This window comes from Bubalus bubalis, chromosome 14 (assembly GCF_019923935.1).
Source record: "Bubalus bubalis isolate 160015118507 breed Murrah chromosome 14, NDDB_SH_1, whole genome shotgun sequence".
Classification (NCBI taxonomy): domain Eukaryota; kingdom Metazoa; phylum Chordata; class Mammalia; order Artiodactyla; family Bovidae; genus Bubalus; species Bubalus bubalis.
In genome coordinates this window covers 44,288,013-44,310,061 of record NC_059170.1, presented here as the reverse complement: position 1 = coordinate 44,310,061, position 22,049 = coordinate 44,288,013, and the positions used below count along the sequence as shown (strand labels likewise).

The following is a 22,049-nucleotide window of genomic DNA, read 5'->3' as shown; positions in this document are numbered from 1 at the left end:
GTATAACTGAAATTTTACTAAAATGTTCTTGGTTTTTAAAAAAAAAACACCTTGTGCAGAAATGTAGCAACTGTAAATTATTTCCCAACTGGTGTTTTCATAAACATTCAGTATAAATGGCCATTAAGAAGGTACAGTTATTTATGTTAAAATTAATCCAAGCATGCCCAATTCCACAAGGCATGGACATCTGAGCACTCCCTCTGCCAGGCATACTCCTTTTCTAATTTAATCTTCAAAATGACCTGGCAAAAGTCCGTAAACTGAAAGGTTATGTATCACTAAGTGACAGAGCTGGGGATGGAACTCAAGTCAGTGACTCGAGACGTGAATAAGTTACAGGTTTCAGATGAATGCATAAAATATCTTTATGAAGACAACCATGAGAAAACTTAAAAGTTACTATGGAATGTAATTGAGAACTTTTATAAAAGACTTTCAAAATTCTGCAGTTCCATCTAAAACAGATGAATTTGATTTCCTAATGAATGATGGAGGCACAAAATGTTTTAGACTCAGATAAAGAAAACCCAGCAGCTAAAGAAAAATTCCTTTACTTACAAACCCCACCCCCAACTAACCCAAGAGCATTTTAAAAATAATTCAAAAGTAGTTGTCAAAAGATCCCCATCAGTTCATCACTGGTGGAATACCCAAAAACTTAACAGGAGCTGCAAGAATTCCAAACTATACATTTATAAAAATAATATAACATCTGTCAATACGAACAGGAGGGCCCAGCTTCCCGCTCGGCAGTGTCTGCGTCTGGGTCCTGCTCTCCAGCCTCCTTCTCCTGCTGCTGCTTCTTCCACAGTTTGGCCATGGCCAGGAGCTTGAGGTTGGGTTGGTTGGCTGCATCTTCTGGAAAGATGTAATCATAGTATTCTTCCCACCCTGCATCTGACTACAGGGACAAAGAAAAACAGAAGATAAGCTAACCTGTGGCTGAAATGCATTTTCCAGTTACAGCAGAGAACCGTCACTGTGGAGCCCAGGGTTCGTATTCAACTTACTGTTATTGTGCAAAACAACATCAAGGCCTACTTTGAAAATTCTACTTTCAAGGGCAGGCCCTAGACCGGGAGTGACTGTGTACTGCTGGATGGGGGGGCGTTGCAGCTGCTGCTCACTGAAAGCAACAGCGTGGTGGGAAAAGTGCTCCACAGTCAACCAGAAGATACGCAGTGTCCTCCACCCCACCTTGCAGTCCTGTGTGTGAGATTTTGAACTTCTAAAGATTTACTTGACTTTCACCTCGCAGTGAAGCCACAGACCTGGGACTCCTGGCTCCCTGCCTGCCCCTCCCACGTCCCGTCGGCCACTGGCTGCACTCCCCATGGGTGCGCTGTCCCAGATTCCAGCACCACTTCTCTGATACAACAGCCTCCCAAGAGACCCTCTCCAACCAAGCCCCCGCAATCCGCCCACAGGAGACACCAACTGCGTCAGAGCTCTGGGGGCTTTCCTATGGCTCACGGAGCCTCCCCTGCATTAGTTCCCACCTAGAGGCAGAGCTACACTGCCCTCCACCTCCTGTCTAATGCTCCAGAAACAACACACTTCAGACACTTCCCAGAACCAGCAGTGCCAGGAAGACCCTCTGCCAGCCCTCCTTGGGGCTCCACCCTGGGTGGACCGCACACCCTGCCGTGTTCCCACAGCAGCCAGACTGTGACCGACTCCTTCCCCAGCTGCTGCCCCCGTCCTCAGGCTGTACACGTGCCATGCACTGCATACACATTTCAAAGTCTGGGGCGCTTCTGCTCGGCTGGCATGGAGGACCAGCACAGGCTCAGTCCTTACCCCGTCGTCAGCCTGGACCTTTCTCCTTTTCTTGACTTTCTCGGGCATGAGCTTGTCCACTCTCTCCTTATCTGACGCTGTTCCAAATTCATCCTCAAAGCTTCGCCACGACTCCAGCAGCATGAGCCTCTCTTCCTTTTCCTCACAGTTTCGCATGGTTTTGTTAGCCTCTTCATAAATTTGTCTGCACTTGGCCAAACTTCCTTCTTTCCCTGAAGACAACTCAAACTGTGCAAAACTGATCCATACCTTAGAAAGAAATTATTACCAAACCAAATTAACCATGTCACCCAGGAAACAATAATGTAATAAGCTAATTTCTTGTTGACAACATCTGAACATATCTACTGTATTCATCTCGAGTATTCTAAAGAATGTAACCTATTGACTAGCTGCTTCTATACAGTAATGGTGAAGAAGTCTGCTTTTATATCTAATTAGGTGTCTGAAATAATCTTAATATCCTGAAAAAAGTTTTAATTTTTATTCAACCTACAATATCCAAGTTGCTCACACATGCAATATAAATATTGGCCTGGTATAAGCTTAACATTCCAAAGTCTTGAGGCTCACAAGCTCTCTGTAAAAGGAAGCCACTTAAAATATATTAAAAACACACACACACACACACTATTTCTTCCAGACTGTTGATTCGAGCAAAATCAGAGGTAGCCCACAAATCACAGAATACCTTGACGTGCTGTGTCCGCTGAAGCAATCTTCGGTAAAGATTTCGTGTTCTCTCAGTTTCTTCCTGCTCAATTTCAAAATCAATATATGATTTCCAAAGCACCTGAGAAAGACAAATTCATAGGTCAGTCTTGACATTTAAAAAGCAACATGCTCTTGTTTGAAGCACAACCTAACTAGCATCTCAACCTAGAACATCCAGGAACCTAGAACTTTCTAAGGAACACACAGTGGATATGACGACTAATGCTAGTATTTACGAGCTGGCCAAGATTTGGCTAAGAGTCTACATAATGAGAAAAAAGACCTTGTCTATTTTCAGATTCTCTTTTGAAATTTCCCAAATGCTGGACTTAACAAGAAGAGCAGAGAAACTTAACAAACCACCCAGCACTATCATAAGCCTGCCACATACGAGAAAACTGTGTGGAGAAAACAGGCCTCGGTCAGTCAGCGTACACTGTTTTTGCCATCACTGTAAGTTCCCTGATGCGTCTGAATTCAACTCAACAAGCATCCAGGGACCAGCTGCCCACTCGCTCGGTACAGCCTGTCAGGGCACAAGGACAAGAAAGATGTAGCCTGGTCACCTGAGACTGCAGTCTGTGGAAAAGCTGAGGCCAACTCATGGGACCAGTGACTGAGAAAGCCCTGCCCAGTGCAGTCAGTGGGGCCTGGTAAACCACTGAGTGCAGTCACCCCAGAGCAAGATTCACAGAACACCTGCGCAAGCCTGGAGGTTCCTGAGAGGTTCACGTTGTCCAGCCTGCAGTTTGGCGCCACCTGGAGGCTCGAGCTTACCCCATAGCTGGCCAGGCCAGGGCACTTGTGCCTCCAGGAACATCCTGATTTGGTGAGGGCCTAATCCAGGCAAATCTGTGCCAGAAGAACCCCTCCCCTGTACTTCACATGGCCTAGACTGCACTGCCCTGGCCACCCCCTTTACCTTCTGTTACAGAAAGGCAGGAAGAGCCCACCTGTAAAATTCCAATTCATCCTGGTGTCACTGGGACAGGGCTGAGCTACCCGCTAGAGAGGGCTTCTCCCCCCGCCTTTCTGTCTCTAAAACAGAAGTCCTGATCTTAGTGAAAGACTACAGGTAATATTGTCTCTATGCTCCAAAAGGCACACACACTTAGATGGTTATCTAAGGTAAAGCTGGGCCAGTGTCTGAAATAAAGCCACAGTCAACGCAAGCGCCTCACCTCTGGCATGTCCAAGCGTGGCTGACTAATGGCTAACTCGTAGATCGCCCGGGCTCGCTCAATATCGCCAAGGATTGTCTCTAATTCTGCAAATTTAATCCAAGAGGTACAGTTTTCTGGCCCAAATTCCAGGAACTTTTCATAAAGCTTCCGGCATCTGTCAAATTCTCGAAGCTGTAGCTCCAGTTCTATGTAACCTTTAAATAATTTGTTCTTTGGACATTTGCCTATGGACGTTCCCTGGAAAAGAAGACACCGAGGTGATGCCTGAGTGGGTCTGACTTGTGCAGACATCCTTGACCTGGCTGAGAAGCCATTACTCCACTGAGCAAGAGCCTTGGTGCATCGATCCGGTGAACCACCCATTCCCTCTACTGGCTCCTGACAGAGGCCCAAAGAAACCCTCCAGCTCACTCAGCCGTCAACTGGGCCTGTTCAGTAAGAGGCGGGGTTGCTGAAGTGTTTGGAAAACTATTTTGAATCTCACCTAGATTCTCAGGATCTCTTATGGAATCCAGATGTCAGAGGAGAACACTTCCCATGATAAAGGGGTTATCAATGAGCGAACCCTGCTGCCCACAGCCAGGGGCTTATCAGAAGGACAGCTGCATCTGATCCTATTGAGAAACTTTAGAATACTTGTCAAGACGGAGGTGCATTTAACATACCAAAAATCTTGCAGAGGATCAGACTACTAACAATTTAAGATCAAATCTCTCTAGCCACAGGAAAGATCTGGTTAACAGGTAGCTGTAACTGTCCATTGTTGACAATAGAATAATTTAAGCATTATTGCCCAATCTTCCCTCTAAGGCCCAGCTTTTGAAAACGTGTCTCAGGTTATAAAGGCACAGTATTTCTCCTGCCTTCTTAGTGGGGGACTGGACAACCTGTAAACACTAAGATGTAAATTTCCTTCTCAAAGGACTTAATGATGCATCATGATCCTTTATGTACTCACCAAAGCTCTTCTGGCAAATGGTAAATTTTTCTGTCTTATTTCAAACTGTGCATATAGTAACCACATTTTGGCAAATGTGAACTAGAAAACAAAAGCACAAAAATTCACTTAAACTTAAATTAACACAAGGCCACAGGTGAATTTCCCTAAAGCTTCACAGCTAGGGCAGATGTATTTTTTCGTTTATAAGCTAAGCTAACAATATCTGACAGAAATCACCAAGAGTAATCTGGACACTTCACTGTGATGCAGGGCTCTCCGGCCCCCACTGAGGGGCAGCTTTGTGGGTGTGTGGTTAGCAGGCAGAACACGCCCCTCTGTTCCAGAAAGTAATTTGGTCAACATCGCTCGCTATCTCTGGTGTCAGGAAATAAAGCCAACTGCCCACAGTAGGCAGAGACCACATGTCAACTGCTCCCAGAACACCCGTGTTCCTGTGCCTATGGACATCCACGCAGGTGCCAGCAGCCTGCTGGCTGTCCCTGTGCAAGCTGCGTGCACTCTGCTCAGTCTGTTCCCATTATGATTCTCTCGGAATTTCTCCATTATCTCTACCAGTCATTGGTCACTTAAAGGCTGTCCATTCAACTACACTGGAAGCTGTTTTCAGAGGCAAAGAGCATACCTAGTTCTTATTTATGTTTTCCTAGGGTGCCTAGCATAGGGAAAGAGCTCATCAACAAATACGATTCCTCGGGATTATTTCACAAGTAACTGACACAGGATTTTCATGTGTTTAGAACAGAATGCTTACAGCAAACATACCTTTTTATGAGGAATGAGTTCCAAAGAGGCTTGGTAAACCTGTCTTGTCCTCTCGGGATCCTACATTAGGGTAAGATATTTGCACAAAATATTCATGTCCAATACTAATTTTACCATTACTAACAAAAATGTATACCCCTAACACTGAATATGTTTCCACAAGCTGTTATTCTATTTATGATCAAAAGCGAACTAACTTTGGGCATCAAGCTTTGGTCAAAGACCTGCCCACAGCACTGAGCCACCAAGTGAGAGCTTCTCAGTGGGGTGTGTGACAGCAGGAACAAAGATGTTCTGCAGTCTTCAACCAACAGGATTCATCTTTTCCTATTAACTTACAACCAATTTCTGAAAATTCTACTTAAGAGCAAGAATGTGCAATCCAGCTGTGACCCCGAGTTATGAGAAAACCCTGGCAACTATAAATAATGAAGCTATTCTTTCAAGTGCCTCAAGGTGCAAAAAAAAAAAAAAAATCAAAACTAAAAACCACCTCGCCCGTGCCCACAACAGGTATACAGAGTTTAAAACGTGGCAGAAAGAATGTAAATGGCTGCAAGAAGGCCTGTAAGAATGTACAGCAAAATTCCTGCGTGGTCAAGGCTCCGTGGTATCAGTTCCCACCCGCGCCAGCCAGCTGCCCAGGGGAGCAGCCCCCCGTGGCCAGGACCCACTCTGCACCTTGGCCTCCAGCTCCTCATAGAGGGCATAGTTGATCCACAAGTAGATGTAGCGCTTCCAGTGCCTCTTCTCCTGCACGGGCGGCACGTTGGCGATGGCGCGCTCATACACTTCCCGCACCGTCTCGGCCTCCGCATCGCTCTCCACCAAGCGCAGGTAATCGAACCACGCGTCGTAGTTGTGCGGGTTAGCCTGGAAACACCAGGCTGGATTAAACAGAAACCAAACCCAGAGCTGCACCTGCTGGACTAGGCAAGCTGACGGAAGGCACCAGACTGACTTCCTATACGCCAGCAGCCTTTTTTCTAGACTTTACACTATTTCATTGAAAAATACCATTCTTAAGATTTTATAAATAGAAAGGGAAAAGGAGAGAGAAGACAGAATGTTACCTAGGGGTTCCCCAGCAAAGCTCCTTTCACCTACAACAGCCTTTTTTTGGGGGGAGCATCCCAGTTTTTAAGTTGGATTTCCAAGGTGGCGCTAATGGTAAAGAACCTCCTGCCAATGCAGGACATAAGTGGTAAAGAACCTCCCTGCCAATTCGGGACATGGGTTCAAACCCTGGGTTGGGAAGATCCCCTGGAGGAGGGCATGGAAATCCACTCCAGTACTCTTGCCTGGAGAATCCCATGGACAGAGAAGCCTGGCAGGCTATGGGGTCACAGAGTTGGACACAACTGAAGTGACTTAACACACAATTTTTAAGTTTTTTAAAAGAAGGTATAAATGGAAAAATGACTTAGAGGCAAATGCATAAAAATTAATTAACAATTGGTTTTCTGTTTTTGTTTTAAATGAAGCAGCAATTGGTAGTTTGCTGGTCAAATTACACACAGCTCTGTGCTGGGCGATGCCCTGCACACCTCTCCTCCACAGAAGTGAAGGGAGGCAGGGGCCCGCGTTCCTGGCCCCTGGAAGCCACTGCACTTGGCAACGTAAGGACCCCTCTCTGAGGGTCTGGGTCACGCGGGTGGGTGACAGAAATGAAGGACAGCGGGAACTGGCTTGTGGAAGTGCTTTCCATTGGTGGGTTGATCATTCCCAGCTGGACTGAAATGTGACTGTCCCACCTTCTTCTTCAGGACTCTCTGCAACTGGCCCGATTCCTGCCCACTTTCCAAGCCTTCTCCCCCAGCTTCCTACTGCTTCTGCAAAGCTCCCAGTATCTACAGCCATGAAAACAGACACCTGTTCTCCTAAGTGTCTGTTTATGTATGTGACTCTATGTCTAGATTTAATATTATAATGGGATTGTACCACTCGCACAACTGCAGAACCTGCCTTCTCATTTAATAATAATATATCTTGAACATATTTTGCTGACCTCATCTACCACCACTTGGTCCTTTGTTTGGAGATATCTTAATTAATTTGACCAGGCAGAAATATTTTAAAATACATAGCAGAGCAATAAAGGCAAACACTACTACCTTTGAATTCAACTCAAAACAGTATGTTACAGAGAGAGATGAGGATGGAATTGTAACTACAATAGTCTTGCTCAGGCAGCTGAACTAAAGGGTAATGTATAAATATGGTTCTTTTAGGTCAATCTCTGACTCTTCCATCTTCTTTAAATAATGAGCTCAAACAGGTTCCAAATTTCCTTTGCTCAAGTTCTTTGTGTCCAGTTAGCAGCCAACACTGTGACTTCTAACACTCGCGTGGCAGAGCAAGTCCAAGTGCTGTCTGCTTGCCTTTCCCACCTGTCCCGTTTGCCTCCCCTTGGAGTGACTTCCGGTTTACTGCAGACACAGGGTGGGGAGAGGCCTGGCTGGCAGGCCCGTCGGTGCCGCCCTGTGACACTCACCTTCACCTCCTCCTCGTACTGGAACCTCCGCTTGCTCACGATGATGTCTTCGATGCCCCGCCTGTCACCAAACTTCTTCTCAAAGATGGTATAATTTTTAAAGAGTTCCTGGGCCTCCTGCTTCGAAATTCTATCCAGGGCATACTTGTAGATCACTCGCACCCTCTCAAACTGAAAGCAGACAGGATGGTTACTCTTCCAGAACACAGCACTCTTGTTCTAGCCACAACACGGGAAGCAACTCTGACATAAAACATGACCTGTAAGTTAGATTGTGAGGCCTGAAAGCGTCCAAAGTACGGTTTTCCCTCTCCCTTTTGTTGAGGTACTTTTGTCAGGATGGAGACACTCTGAGCCCCACATTTAAGTCTACCTAACCTGCCAGCTGGACATTGTCCTTGCATCTTGGACTCACCTGAGTCCCGCCCAGCTGGGTCGTTGTCAGACTCCTCATTCCAGTCTTGATCACGCACCTGCTCAGCCAGGGCCCTCCCCCTGCCCCCCACCCCGACTCCTCTCTCCCCTGCACCCCCACACTCCCTGCTTCCACAGTCCGCCCCTTCTACCTCCTCAACTCAGCCCTCCCCTTCTCCCCAGGTCCCTGCCGACCCACCTTCATCTCTCTATGGACCATGTGAAAAGCCCCCATCCTACTTCTGCCGCTCTCCCCCCATACACTGCGCTTGAAGCAGCCACAGGCTCACCACACGGCACACAGATGATATCTGACCACTTCCTGCTTAAGACCCTCCACACCTCCCACCAGCCTGAGGACAGAACCTGAACTCACCCCTGGGACCTGTGCAAGACCCCACACTCAGACCCCAGCACACGGCCCTCCCCATCCCGGATTATCTGAACTATGTGAAGGGACTGTTTTCTACATATACTACGGGAGCACACAACTGACTTATTTGTGAGGCCATCATTGTTTTCATTTCAAATTCTGTTCTCAGTACTGAAGGCTCTAGGCCTTTTGTTTCCCAGGCTCATTACTTGAGAAGCCTTTTAATCAGAGTATCAAATGACTCTTAGTTTATAGATAATATTCTCATTCTAGATTTAAAGATCTGTTTTCAAGTAGAGCACACAAAATCAAGACCGCTGTAATACAATCTATAACCACTCCCAACCTGCAGGTTAGTGACGTGCACTTTTTCCTTGAGAAATCATGTTTTCGTATTTTGAAATTATTTTCTCCACGGATAAGAAACTGTAAATGAACTCAACGTGCACAAAAAGTCATCCTTTCTAAGCTCTTTTGCAACATAATCGATTTCCTTTAAGTTTACCTACTTCTTTCTGATTTTCCTCAAATTTGGCAAAGGCAACATAAAGGTGCTCGTCCATATGTTCGTCCCCGAAGAATTCAACAGCCCTCTCATACACTTTCCGGGCGTGGGCAAAGTAACCGTGCTTTTCTTCAAAGCGGGCATACTTAATCCAGTTCTTCACATCAGGGTGCACGAGAACAAGTGAGTGGAATGAAGGAAAAACCAGGCAGCACAATGTGGCTTAGAGAACAAAAACCCAAGCCCAAACCCAGAACCTCAAGAACACCCACTATGGCTATGGGGGTGACTGGAGACACACTAGCCTGTGACTCCCCAGGGGGCAGTGTCTTGTTTCTCTGGCCTCCTCCAGTGCTTCTTCATATTTTAGGAGTAGTACAAAGAGGAGTTTGGAGTCATGAAAAGCTGAACCCCGTGACTAGCCATGTGATCTGGGCAAGTTCTTACCTTATCTAAGCCTCAGTTTATCATCTATAAATGGTAAGAAAATAGTAACAACCAACCTCATTTAATGATTGTCAACTATAAATTAGAAAAAATGTGTAGAAAAGTCTTTGCAATTTCAGGTCAAAAGAATGTGCTCAACAAATGGCACCTGTTGTGGTATCTGCTTAGTAACAGTATCTGAATTACTGATTAAGGAAAAAACTCCTGAGAGGACTCTGGATGGCAGAGGAGGATGTGGTGCTCACCTCTCCCTACAAGTACACCAAGAGTACAGCTACACAGGGAACAGTTCTCACGGAGCACCTGCTGAACACCAGCAGAGGACCTCAGACACCTGAAAGAACAAGAAGATGCCCACGTATCCAGGCAGGATGAAAGAAAGAAAAACAATAGCGAACAGTGAACGGGACAGGACCTGCACCCGTGGTGGGGGACTGGAGGAGAGGAGAAGGAGAGGAGAGATTCCCGCACCTGGGGAAGCCCCCTTACAGCTGGAGCGATCAGCTGGTTAACAAAATCAAAGATGACATAAACAGATGGAAACACATACCATGTTCGTCGGCTGAAGAATCAATAGTGTCAAAAATTACAATACTGCCCAAGGCAATCTACAGATTTAATGCAATCCCTATCAATGGCATTTTCCACAGAACTGAGAGAAAAAAATTTTTAATTTGTATGGAAACACAGAAGACCCCAAGTAGCCAGGGAAATCTTGAGAATCAAAAACAGAGCTGGAGGAATTAGGCTCCCTGACTTCAGACTATACTACAAAGCTACAGTCATCAAAACAGTATGGTACTGGCACAAAAACAGAAATACAGATCAATGGAACAGGACAGAAAGCCCAGGTACAAACCCACACACTGACCTATGACGATGCAAGAATAGGCAATGGAGAAAAGAGTCTCTTCAATAAGCGGTGCTGGGAAAACTGGACAGCTACATGTGAAAGAATGAAATTAGAATACTACCTAATACCATACACAAAAATAAACTCAAAATAGATTACTAAAGACCTAAATGTGAGGCCAGATACTCTTAGAAGAAAACAGAACACTCTCTGACATAAATCACAGCAGTATCTTTTTGAATCCCCCTCTTGGAGTAACAAAAATAAAAACAAAAAACAAACAAACAGGACTTAATTAAACATAACAGCTTTTGCACATCAAAGGAAACCATTAAGAAAATGCAAAGACAACCCATAGAATGGGAGAAAATACTTGCAAATAAAGCAACCAACAAAGGGTTAATTTCCAAACTACACCAACAGTTCATGCAGCTCTCTATTAAAAAAAAAAAAAATCAAAAAATGGACAGAAGATCTAAATAGACATTTCTCCAAAGACAGACAGATGGGGAAAAATCATAGGAAAAGATGCTCAGCATAACTAATTATTAGAGAAATGCACATCAAAACTATAAATACCACCTCACACTGGTCAGAATGGCCATCATCAAAAAATCTGTGAATAATAAATGTTGGAGCAGACATGGAGAAAAGAGAACCCTCCTATTCTGTTGATGGGAATATAATTTGGTATATTTGAATATAATTATGGAGAACAGTATAGAAGTTCTTTAAAAAACTAGAAACAGAATTACCATACGATCCAGCAATCCAACTCCTAGGCATATATCTGGAGAAAACCCTAATTCAAAAAGACATATGCACCCGAATGTTCACTATTTTAATTTGCAGCATTATTTACAATAGCCAAGACATGGAAGCAACCTAAATGTCCATCAACAGAAGAATGGATAAAGATGATGTGGTGCATACATACAATGGAATATTACTCAGCCATAAGAATGAACAAAATAATGTCATTTGCATCAACATGAATAAACCTAGAATATCAAAAAAACAAACCACCCAATCAAAAAATGGACAAAAGATCTAAGTAGACTTTTCTCCAAAGAAGAAATGAAGTTAGTCATACTAACTGAAGTAAGTCAGAGAAAGACAAATACCATTTATCACTTATAGGTGAAATTTAACAACAACAACAAAAATGACACAAATGAACTGTTCGGCAGAGAGAAACAGACTCACAGATCCCAAAATCAAATTTATGGTTGCGGAAGGGGAAACGTGGAGGGGGGGTGATGGACTGGGAAACAGGAATTAACATATATGCACTACTGGGCTTCCCTGGTGGCCCAGGCAGTAAAGCAGCCACCTGCACTGCAGGACACCTGGGTCCGATCCCTGGGTCAGGAAGATCCCCTGGAGGAGGGAATGGCAATCCACTCCAGTGCTCTTGCCTGGAGAATGTCAGGGACAGAGGAGCCTGGTGGACTACAGTCCATGGGGCCGCAAAGAGTCGGACACAACTGAGTGACTAACACACACACACACTGCTGTATATAAGATAGATAACAGGGACCTACTGTACAGCACAGGAAACACTTCCGTGGTAAATTATATTGGAAAAGATTCTGAAAAATAATGCATATACATATATACATACATATATATATAAAACTGATTTAGTTTGCTATACAACACAACATTGTAAATCAACTGTACTCCAATAAAGATTTAAGGGAAAAAAAGAAGTTCCTGGTGGTCCAGTGGTTAGGACTCAGTGCTTTCACTACCATGGCCCAGATTCAGTCCCTGGTTGGGAGAACAAATATCCTACCAGGTGTGTGGCATGGCCAGAAAACCAAAAAAAAAAAAAAAAAAAAGGAAGAAAGAAAGAAAAAACATGTCACGAAAAGAAAACTAATCAGAGCCAACAGAGACATTTTTGATTACAATTTTATTTCTTCATAGGATGTGTTTTTCATCTACTTTCCTTGAAGAAATCAATTAAATTTCAAAGTAGTAACACATTCCAATAGGGCAATGATTAAAGAGTACGCAGTCCATGGGGTCGCAAAGAGTCGGACACGACTGGCGAATGAACTGAACATGTTCCATTAGGGCAATGATTAAAGAGCACCAGCTCTGAAGCTGACTGGCTCAAATCCCAGCCTCACCAGCACCTGAAAGGTGCTATCCTGCCTCAGATTCCTCATCTGCAGAAGGAAGCAGCTCCTGAATCGAGGGCTGTCACAGGGATTTAAACAGTATCTGTAAGGCGCTTAGAATAATGCATGGCACAGAGCAGGTGCGATACATGCTTTGGTTAAACTAGTGATACCAAAATGAATAGTCACAGTTAAGATGCTAAAATTACATAATAAAGTTGAGTCTTGTATCTCACGGTACTTATGCTCTATGAAGTCACTCTGCTGGGAGAATACCAAATCGCTACTCCCAGAGGAAATATGTACGCGTGATACACACACATATATATACTATATCTATACATGAATACACACAAATATCTCACATAGACTGTGATTTTCAATCCTAAAAATAACTATCATTGGCAAATTCTTTTATTTTAGAAAAGAAAAAACAAGTCTCAGAAGTGTTAAGTGACATGCCTAAAGCTGCCCACTAACCAGTGCCAGAGAAGGAATTCTGTCCTGTTCAGCTGGCCCAGAGCCGGGCGTCTCCCTCCCCTGCACTGCCCCTCCCGCTCCCTGCCCCGGTCAACCCTGCAGGAGAGCAGAGACAGGAAGGCAGACGGCCGTTTTGTTTGTCCTCCACTGGGACCAAGTGCCTCGGGTGATGCAAATTTTTCATCACTCTGGGGCTTGTCTGCAAACGACGGCCAAAGTGCCACAAATACTGATTGTGGATTTATGAATAAACGCTAGCAAGTAGGAGATAAACCAGCACAAGAACAGTGAAACACAAGTCAAGCACTGCTGAGGGTGCTTTCCCGTCACCATCTCCTTCCTCCTCACAATCAGCCCACAGCAGGGACTTTTACCTCCCTTCTAAAGATGAGGGAGCTTCCCTGGTGGCTCAGTGGTAAGGAATCTGCCTGCCAACACAGCAGACACTGGTTCGATCCCTGGTCCAGAAAGATCCCACACACCATGGAGCAACTAAGGCCGTGTGGCACGACTGCCGAGCTTGTGCTCTAGAGCCCAGGAGCCGCACCTATTGAGGCCTGCGTGCCTAGAGCTGGTGCTCTGCAATGAGAGAAGCCTGCACATCTCAACTAGAGTAGCCCCCACCCGCTACAATGAGAGAAAAGCCTGCATAGCCAAAAATAAATAAGTAAATAATTGACAAAATAAAGATGAGGACACCTAGGCTCCAAGGAGTGATCTGACGCATTGAGATCACATGGCTAGTAAACAGTAAACCTCTGGACCAACTCCAGCACCGGTGCCCATGACCAACATACACCCCAGAGCAAACAGGGCCTTACGGTATTAACTTCCACAAGGAACCAGTGTTAATGCCAAGTATAAACTAACCCAAGTCTCCCTGGAAAAGACACAATTATCCAGACCACAAACTTTTGTTCTGAACAACTATGTCCCTAGAAAATATAAACGCAACTTATGAAGCAGAAGTTGACTTCTGGGCCAACATCAGTGACTACGTGGCCCAGCCAGACCACAGCCCCCTGGCAGTGCAGCAGGCAGACCCGTCCGAAGGATATAGCGCTCATAGATGGTGCGGGCCCGGTCCACCTCCTTGTATCTCAGCTCGAAGTTGATGTACGAATGCCAGGCCTGCTCCTCCGGCCGCCACTCCATCCAGCGCTCGAACACCTGCCTGGCACCAGCGATGTTCCCGAGCATCTCCTCCATGTACGTGTACTTGTACCTTCAATAGAACCATCTGAACTTATTGGTCACGGTCAAAATGACTTCGGAAAAAAACAGTCTTTGGCGATCTCTGGCTCTAACTTTGTTAACACATGAGAGTCAGGGCTTTATCTTCCCAAAAGGTGAAGTCAAACATGTTTTCCTATTAAAATAGAAATCTGAAAAGGATCAGACATTGGAAAAAAAGGATTTTTCTCCTCAAATGTTGCTTAGTTCAACAAAAAGATTCTTTTGTATAAAAGATTGTAATCAAAATTTCAGTTTTGATTACACAGCAATTATACATTGGGATTATGACTTAATAGACTAAAGGACATTAAACAGTAATGAGTGCATGTTTAAAGAAAAAGTAGGATGCAAGATTTAATACATATGATTACAACTATAAATAAAATAATTACACAGGGATTCCCTTATGGTCCATTGGTTAAGAACACCTTCCAATGTAGGAGACACGGGTTTGATCCCTGCTTGGGCAGCTAAGCCCATAGGCCACAACTACTGAGCCTGTGCGCTCTGGAGCCCGTGAACCACAACTAGAGAATAGCCCACACATCATAATGAAGACCCCACATACTGCAACCAAGAGCTGACGCAGCCAAATAAATAAACGAATATAAAATAAACACATGCACACACAAAAATGTGGAAATTTAGTCTACAAAAAGCCATTTCATTAGATCAGGAACTTACCAGAACTGGTTGACTCGAGGCAGAGTCGTTATGGCTCGGTCCCAGATATTCCGGGCGTGGTTGACCTGGCGATTCTTCATTTCCATCTCGGCATATTTCAGCCATAGTGTAATATTTCGGTAGTCCACATCCAAGGCACGTTCGTATATGGATCGAGCCCTTGAGAAGCCAGATTTGGAGGGTATCAGTTACAGCACATGCAACACACCCAGCAACCACCTCCATGGCTCGCTATTCTGTCAGGTGTTTACTGTGAGCGAGATTCTGGGCATAAAAAGGTGACAAGATACCATGTTCTCAGGAGCCTTATAAGTTTTAGAGAAAGACTGACATGCATGTAACTGCAATGCAATGTGACGTTACAGTGAAGGTCTGCACAAGGAAGCAGAGGGGAAAGAAAGAAAAATGTCAAGTGGAAGAGTTAGCTAAGCGGTAGGTGAGAACTTGGGAAAAGTTCCCAAGACTGAGGTGAGTGGCAGGGGGCCGGGGGAGGCGGGGGTCCCTGCCACTCCTCAGGGATGAGGAGACACGGTGGGTTCTGGGCCTGGCCAGGGCAGGGGGCATACTGGGAGAACACAGGAAGGTGGGACAAGAGGAAGGGTCAGGTCATGATTTCATTTTGTTGGCCACTGGTTTTGAGTGGAACAATAATTCTTAAAAAAAATAAAAATAAAAATCAAATTTCCCAATATGGAGAAAATGGATAGAACTGCATTTCTCTGGCTGCAGAGTGTGTGCTGGTGATGAGAATCACCTGGAGAGCCTCCTCCACTGTTCCTCCCTCGGACCAGCCCACCATAGCACTCCTGAGGCCCCTCAAAGGAAGCCTAGGGTCCCAAGGAACAAACTCTAAAAATTTTTATTTTATTATTATCAGAGGCACACAGTTTTACACGTGCTTTAACTTATATGTTTTTGTATCTGGTAACTTAAGAATTTCTATTTACAGAGTTACATGCTCAGTGACTTTACCTCTGAATCTCCTTTAGACTCTCTTCCCATTGTGCATATTTTATCCAGTTACTAATCACAGTCCTGTTTTTTCTTATGTTATCTTCGAAAGTCTGGCAAAAGGCAAAAAGGGTCAAATTAAAGGGAAAGTAACTAAAGATGACATTTGTCTATTAACCCTTGTACTAAGAAATTTATTCATTTTGCTCTTATTTAAGATAAATTACATCCGGGAATCCTTGAGAGATAAGAAACCCACTGAAGAAGGTTAAAGTCACAAGTGTTTCTTTAAAATCTTACAGGCAAACAAAGAGAAAACTTTAGATAAAAACAATTATTAGTAGAATTGCTGACATTTTCTCTTATTGCCCGTAACAACTGGTACTTTAATATACTCTACACGTGTTACTAATGAGAAAGCGTTTCTGACTGTTTAAGTCCTCTCAGTAACGTCTCAGACATTACTGAGGATAACTAAATATGTAGATACAACAGGATGAGCAACAGGATTAAAAAAAATAATAATAATCCCACATTCTGGGGTGGGGCAGGTCGGATCAGATCCCCAGGTCCTCTCTCGGCTCTACCCCAGGTGTTACCTCTCAGCACAGGAGGCGCTACAGACAGAAGAACATGGCGCAATCTCACTACTCCCGCCCCGCCTCAGCTGTCAGTTGTTCTGCCTGGTAAACTCCCACCCGAGTTTGATTCAGCACTAAAAATTCTGTCCGTGGTGGATTTAACGTAAGACAGACAACTCATGGTGTATTTTATGAAGTTTAGCAATAATGCAACCACTTGGTGAGCAGAAGTCACATTACGCAGGTGGCCAGAAACACTAAACTCTTCTTAGTTTAGTCTCTCTAATCAGTGAGGAACTTTTCAAATTCTGGCCTATAAATTCTTAATGATATTGACAGACTAAACCAGACCACACAGACCAACCTTCCTCTTCCGTAGTTTGTAATCGTTTAACTCTTCTTCATCTGTGATCTTCTGTTGAGGGGGAGGTGGAAGAAGCTCAAGTTCTCTCTCCTTAGCTTCTCTTAGCAGTTGCTCCGCAGTGATCTGAACTTCAGCTGGGGCTTTGTTTTTCACCTTTTAACACAGGAGACATTTCCATTTTTAGCAGATGCTTTTCACACAAAGTATAAGAAACAAATGAACTTTTTTTTAGAATGTGAACTTTATAAACACTATTACAAGATGCCCCCTTTGCATGACATGCTCCCATTTCTCTATGAAACTAAAAAAAAACCCCACAAACTTTTTAATTTCATGCAAGGTATTTATCACAAAGCCATAGATAAAAGTCTCAAGAGGAAAGGTAGCAAAAACAACATTTCTCTTTTAGAACAGTATAATAAATTTTGAGGATGCCTAGGTAAAACTGAAACCATAATCACAGAAAACTAGTCGATCTAATCACACTAGGACCACAGCCTTATCTAACTCAATGAAACTAAGCCATGCCCGTGGGGCCACCCAAAACAGGCGGGTCATGGTGGAGAGGTCTGACAGAATGTGGTCCACTGGAGAAGGGAATAGCAAACCGCTTCAGTATTCTTGCCTTGAGAACCCCAAGAACAGTATGAAAAGGCAAAATGATAGGATACTGAAAGAGGAACTCCCCAGGTCAGTAGGTGCCCAATATGTTACTGGAGATCAGTAGAGAAATAACTCCAGAAAGAATGAAGGGATGGAGTCAAAGCAAACACAATACCCAGTTGTGGATGTGACTGGTGATAGAAGCAAGGTCTGATGCTGAAAAGAGCAATATTGCATAGGAACCTGGAAGGTCAGGTCCATGAATCAAGGCAAATTGGAAGTGGTCAAACAAGAGATGGCAAGAGTGAACGTCAACATTCTAGGAATCAGCGAACTAAAATGGACTGGAATGGGTGAATTTAACTCAGATGACGATTATATCTACTACTGTGGGCAGGAATCCCTTAGAAGAAATGGAGTAGCCATCATGGTCAACAAGAGAGTCCGAAATGCAGTACTTGGATGCAATCTCAAAAACGACAGAATGATCTCTGTTCATTTCCAAGGCAAACCATTCAATAGTAATCCAAGTCTATGCCCCAACCAGTAACACTGAAGAAGCTGAAGTTGAACGGTTCTATGACGACCTACAAGACCTTTTAGAACTAACACCCAAAAAAGATGTCCTTTTCATTATAGGGGACTGGAATGCAAAAGTAGGAAGTCAAGAAACACCTGGAGTAACAGGAAAATTTGGCCTTGGAATACGGAATGGAGCAGGGCAAAGACTAATAGAGTTTTGCCAAGAGAACGCACTGGTCGTAGCAAACACTCTCTTCCAACAACACAAGAGAAGACTCTACATATGGACATCACCAGATGGCCAACACCAAAATCAGATTGATTATATTCTTTGCAGCCAAAGATGAAGAAGCTCTATAAAGTCAACAAAAACAAGACCAGGAGCTAACTGTGGCTCAGATCATGAACTCCTTATAGCCAAATTCAGACTTAAATTGAAGAAAGTAGGGAAAACCACTAGACTATTCAGGTATGACCTAAATCAAATCCCTTATGATTATACAGTGGAAGTGAGAAATAGATTTAAGGTACTAGATCTGATAGATAGAGTGCCTGATGAACTATGGACAGAGGTTCATGACATTGTACAGGAGACAGGGATCAAGACCATCCTCATGGAAAAGAAATGCAAAAAAGCAAAACGGCTGTCTGAGGAGGCCTTACAAATAGCTGTGAAAAGAAGAGAAGGGAAAAGCAAAGGAGAAAAGGGAAGATATAAGCATCTGAATGCAGAGTTCCAAAGAATAGCAAGAAGAGATAAGAAAGCCTTCCTCAGCGACCAATGCAAAGAAATAGAGGGAAACAACAGAATGGGAAAGACTCGAGATCTCTTCAAGAAAATTAGAGATGCCAAGGGGACATTTCATGCAAAGATGGGCTCGATAAAGGACAGAAATGGTATGGACCTAACAGAAGCAGAAGATATTAAGAAGAGGTGGCAGGAATACACAGAAGAATTGTACAAAAAAGATCTTCATGACCCAGATAATCACGATGGCGTGATCACTGACCTAGAGCCAGACATCCTGGAATGTGAAGTCAAGTGGGCCTTAGAAAGCATCACTAAGAACAAAGCTAGTGGAGCTGATGGAATTCCAGTTGAGCTATTTCAAATCCTGAAAGATGATGCTGTGAACGTGCTGCACTCAATATGCTAGCAAATTTGGAAAACTCAGCAGTGGCCACAGGACTGGAAAATGTCAGCTTTCATTCCAATCCCAAAGAAAGGCAATGCCAAAGAATGCTCAAACTACCACACAATTGCACTCATCTCACACGCTAGTAAAGTAATGCTCAAAATTCTCCAAGCCAGGCTTCAGCAATACATGAACCGAGAACTTCCTGATGTTCAAGCTGGTTTTAGAAAAGGCAGAGGAACCAGAGACCAAATTGCCAACATCCACTGCATCATCAAAAAAGCAAGAGAGTTCCAGAAAAATATCTACTTCTGCTTTACTGACTATGCCAAAGCCTTTGACTGTGTGGATCACAATAAACTGTGGAAAATTCTGAAAGAGATGGGAATACCAGACCACTTGACCTGCCTCTTGAGAAACATATATGCAAGTCAGGAAGCAACAGTTAGAACTGGACATGGAACAATAGACTGGTTCCAAATAGGAAAAGGAGTACGTCGAGGCTGTATATTGTCACCCTGCTTATTTAACTTAATATGCAGAGTACATCATGAGAAACGCTGGGCTGGAAGAAGCACAAGCTGGAATCAAGATTGCCGGGAGAAATATCAATAACCTCAGATATGCAGATGACACCACCCTTATGCCAGAAAGTGAAGAGGACTAAAAACCTCTTGATGAAAGTGAAAATGGAGAGTGAAAAAGTTGGCTTAAAGCTCAACATTCAGAAAACGAAGATTATGGCATCTGGTCCCATCACTTCATGGGAAATAGATGGGGAAACAGTGGAAACAATGTCAGACTTTATTTTTTTGGGCTCCAAAATCACTGCAGATGGTGACTGCAGCCATGAAATTAAAAGACGCTTACTCCTTGGAAGGAACGTTATGACCAACCTAGATAGCATCTTCAAAAGCAGAGACATTACTTTGCCAACAAAGGTTCATCTAGTCAAGGCTATGGTTTTTCCTGTGGTCATGTATGGATGTGAGAGTTGGACTGTGAAGAAAGCTGAGTGCCGAAGAATTGATGCTTTTGAACTGTGGTGTTGGAGAAGACTCTTGAGAATCCCTTGGACTGCAAGGAGATCCAACCAGTCCATTCTGAAGGAGATCAGCCCCGGGATTTCTTTGGAAGGAATGATGCTAAAGCTGAAACTCCAGTATTCTGGCCACCTCATGGGAAGAGTTGACTCATTGGAAAAGACTCTGATGCTGGAAGGGATTGGGGGCAGGAGGAGAACGGGATGACAGAGGATGAGATGGCTGGATGGCATCACTGACTCGATGGACGTGAGTCTGAGTGAACTCCGGGAGTTGGTGATGGACAGGGAGGCCTGGCGTGCTGCGATTCATGGGGTCGCAAAGAGCCAGACACGACTGAGCGACTGAACTGAGGTAAAACTCTATAACCAGAGGTCTTATCTAGATGTGCGCCATGCCTTAACTGACATTTCAACCTCTATTTACAGAATCCTTCAATTTCTGCCTTGGCCCCAGGTGGATAACCGTCTTTGATTTTTCATGGCATTTCAAGTCAAAGATATATTCAGTAAGTTCCTATCATTAGACTGTAAGCTTCTTGAGGTCTTAGAGCTGTGCTGTCCAACACAGCGGCCTTGAATCACATTTGGTGAGTCCAAATTGGGCTGCAAGTGTAAAACACACAAGGGGTTTTGAAGACTTAGTATGGGGGGGAAAAAAAGAATAAATTATCCAATCAAACTTTTTGTATTCATGACATAATGGAATGACACTATCTTGGATACACTAGTTAAATAAAATGTATAATTAAAATTCATGTCACCTGTTTTGACTTTTTGTTTTTACTGTAGCTATGAGAAAACTTAAAATTATCTATGTGGCTCACATTAAATTTTTATGGGGCCTGTGGAGCCCAATACAAGCTTATGGAACTGAACTATAAGAAATACTAAGTATTTAATGCCATGTGTGCAATGAGGATGCTGAGGGTGTCTATCTAATGAACATTAAGTGCCAGAAACTGTGTTGAGTGCTTTCTATGCACTCTCTCCCGGAGTTATCCAAACGGGTACCTAAAAGACAGGCTCTAGAAAGTCATCTGAGCTGGAGTAAGACGGGAAGGAAGAGTACGTGCAAACGTTTAGGACAAATGCTGTCACATATTAAGCATTCGCTAAGTATTAACCGCCGACGGAAAAAGTCAGATCAGCCAAAACACAGCCCTTGTCATCTCTTCTCACTCCTTCCACTCTCACCCGGGGTTGACTCCTATTACCGCCTTCAGCACAGCTTAACCATCACTTCCTCGGCAAAGTTTGCGCTGGAGACCCTTCACACGAGCCCAGGAAGCCACGGCATATTCCTCTGGGACTCAGGAGCCTTTGCATGGCTGCAATTCTACCCTTACGGAGGGCAGCTCTTAGCCCGCTCTACCCGGAGGCCAAGCGCCTAGCGAGTGTCTGGTTCAGCGGGTCTGTGCTGAAGGACCTCTCACCTCCCCCAGATAAACACCTTCTAACACGACGACCACACGGACGCGGGGGTGCCCCCCACGCCCGGCTGGCCCTTCCCGCTCGCGGCCCCCACTCAGGGAGGGACGACCAGCTCCCGGGACCACACGCCTCCCGCCCCGGGCACCACCGAGGCCGGGCCAACCCCGTCCCCGGCCTCCTCCCACAAGGCCCCGAGCCGCTCACCTTGGCCACTTTGGGGATCCTTTGCTTCCCGGCCGCGGTGGAGGCCGCCATGGCTGCAGCGGCGACAGCGGGCGAGCCCGGGACCACAGAACACCTTCCCCAAGGGCTCGCCCACACCGCGCAACTTTCTGACAACAAGCGGGATCCCGGAACCGGAAGCGGAACTGGCTGGA

The 22,049-nt window shown here is 44.5% G+C and overlaps 1 protein-coding gene across 2 annotated transcripts; it reads right to left on the bottom strand.

Annotated features, from left to right (window-relative positions):
• Window positions 1-343: 343 nt before the first annotated feature.
• Window positions 344-22,046, bottom strand: CRNKL1 (crooked neck pre-mRNA splicing factor 1). 2 transcript variants are annotated; one of them, XM_006062821.4, is made up of 14 exons: window positions 21,877-22,045; window positions 16,936-17,088; window positions 16,012-16,103; window positions 15,040-15,198; window positions 14,178-14,344; window positions 9,215-9,393; window positions 7,919-8,089; window positions 6,106-6,297; window positions 5,425-5,484; window positions 4,660-4,740; window positions 3,699-3,938; window positions 2,495-2,596; window positions 1,804-2,052; window positions 344-904 (listed from the first exon to the last, which is right to left on the bottom strand). In XM_006062821.4, exons 1-14 carry the CDS (start codon window positions 21,925-21,927, stop codon window positions 719-721), a joined length of 2,082 nt encoding a protein of 693 aa, XP_006062883.1. In that variant the 5' UTR covers window positions 21,928-22,045; the 3' UTR covers window positions 344-718. The 2 variants fall into 2 exon arrangements, with proteins under 2 accessions (XP_006062883.1, XP_025119953.1); XM_025264168.3 differs by lacking the exon at window positions 3,699-3,938 and having other exon boundaries at window positions 21,877-22,046.
• Window positions 22,047-22,049: the final 3 nt, after the last annotated feature.

Bases quoted from the DNA above. Each gene is read 5' to 3' on its own strand.
- CRNKL1 (XM_006062821.4), bottom strand. From the start codon at position 21,927: ATGGCGGCCTCCACCGCGGCCGGGAAGCAAAGGATCCCCAAAGTGGCC. The intron at 16,104-16,935 runs GTTGGTCTGTGT...GCCTTTTGCCAG, and splicing joins ACAAACTACGGAAGAGGAAG to ACTTTCGAAGATAACATAAG. The intron at 2,053-2,494 runs GTATTCTGTGAT...TTTCTTTCTAAG, and splicing joins AGCGGACACAGCACGTCAAG to GTATGGATCAGTTTTGCACA.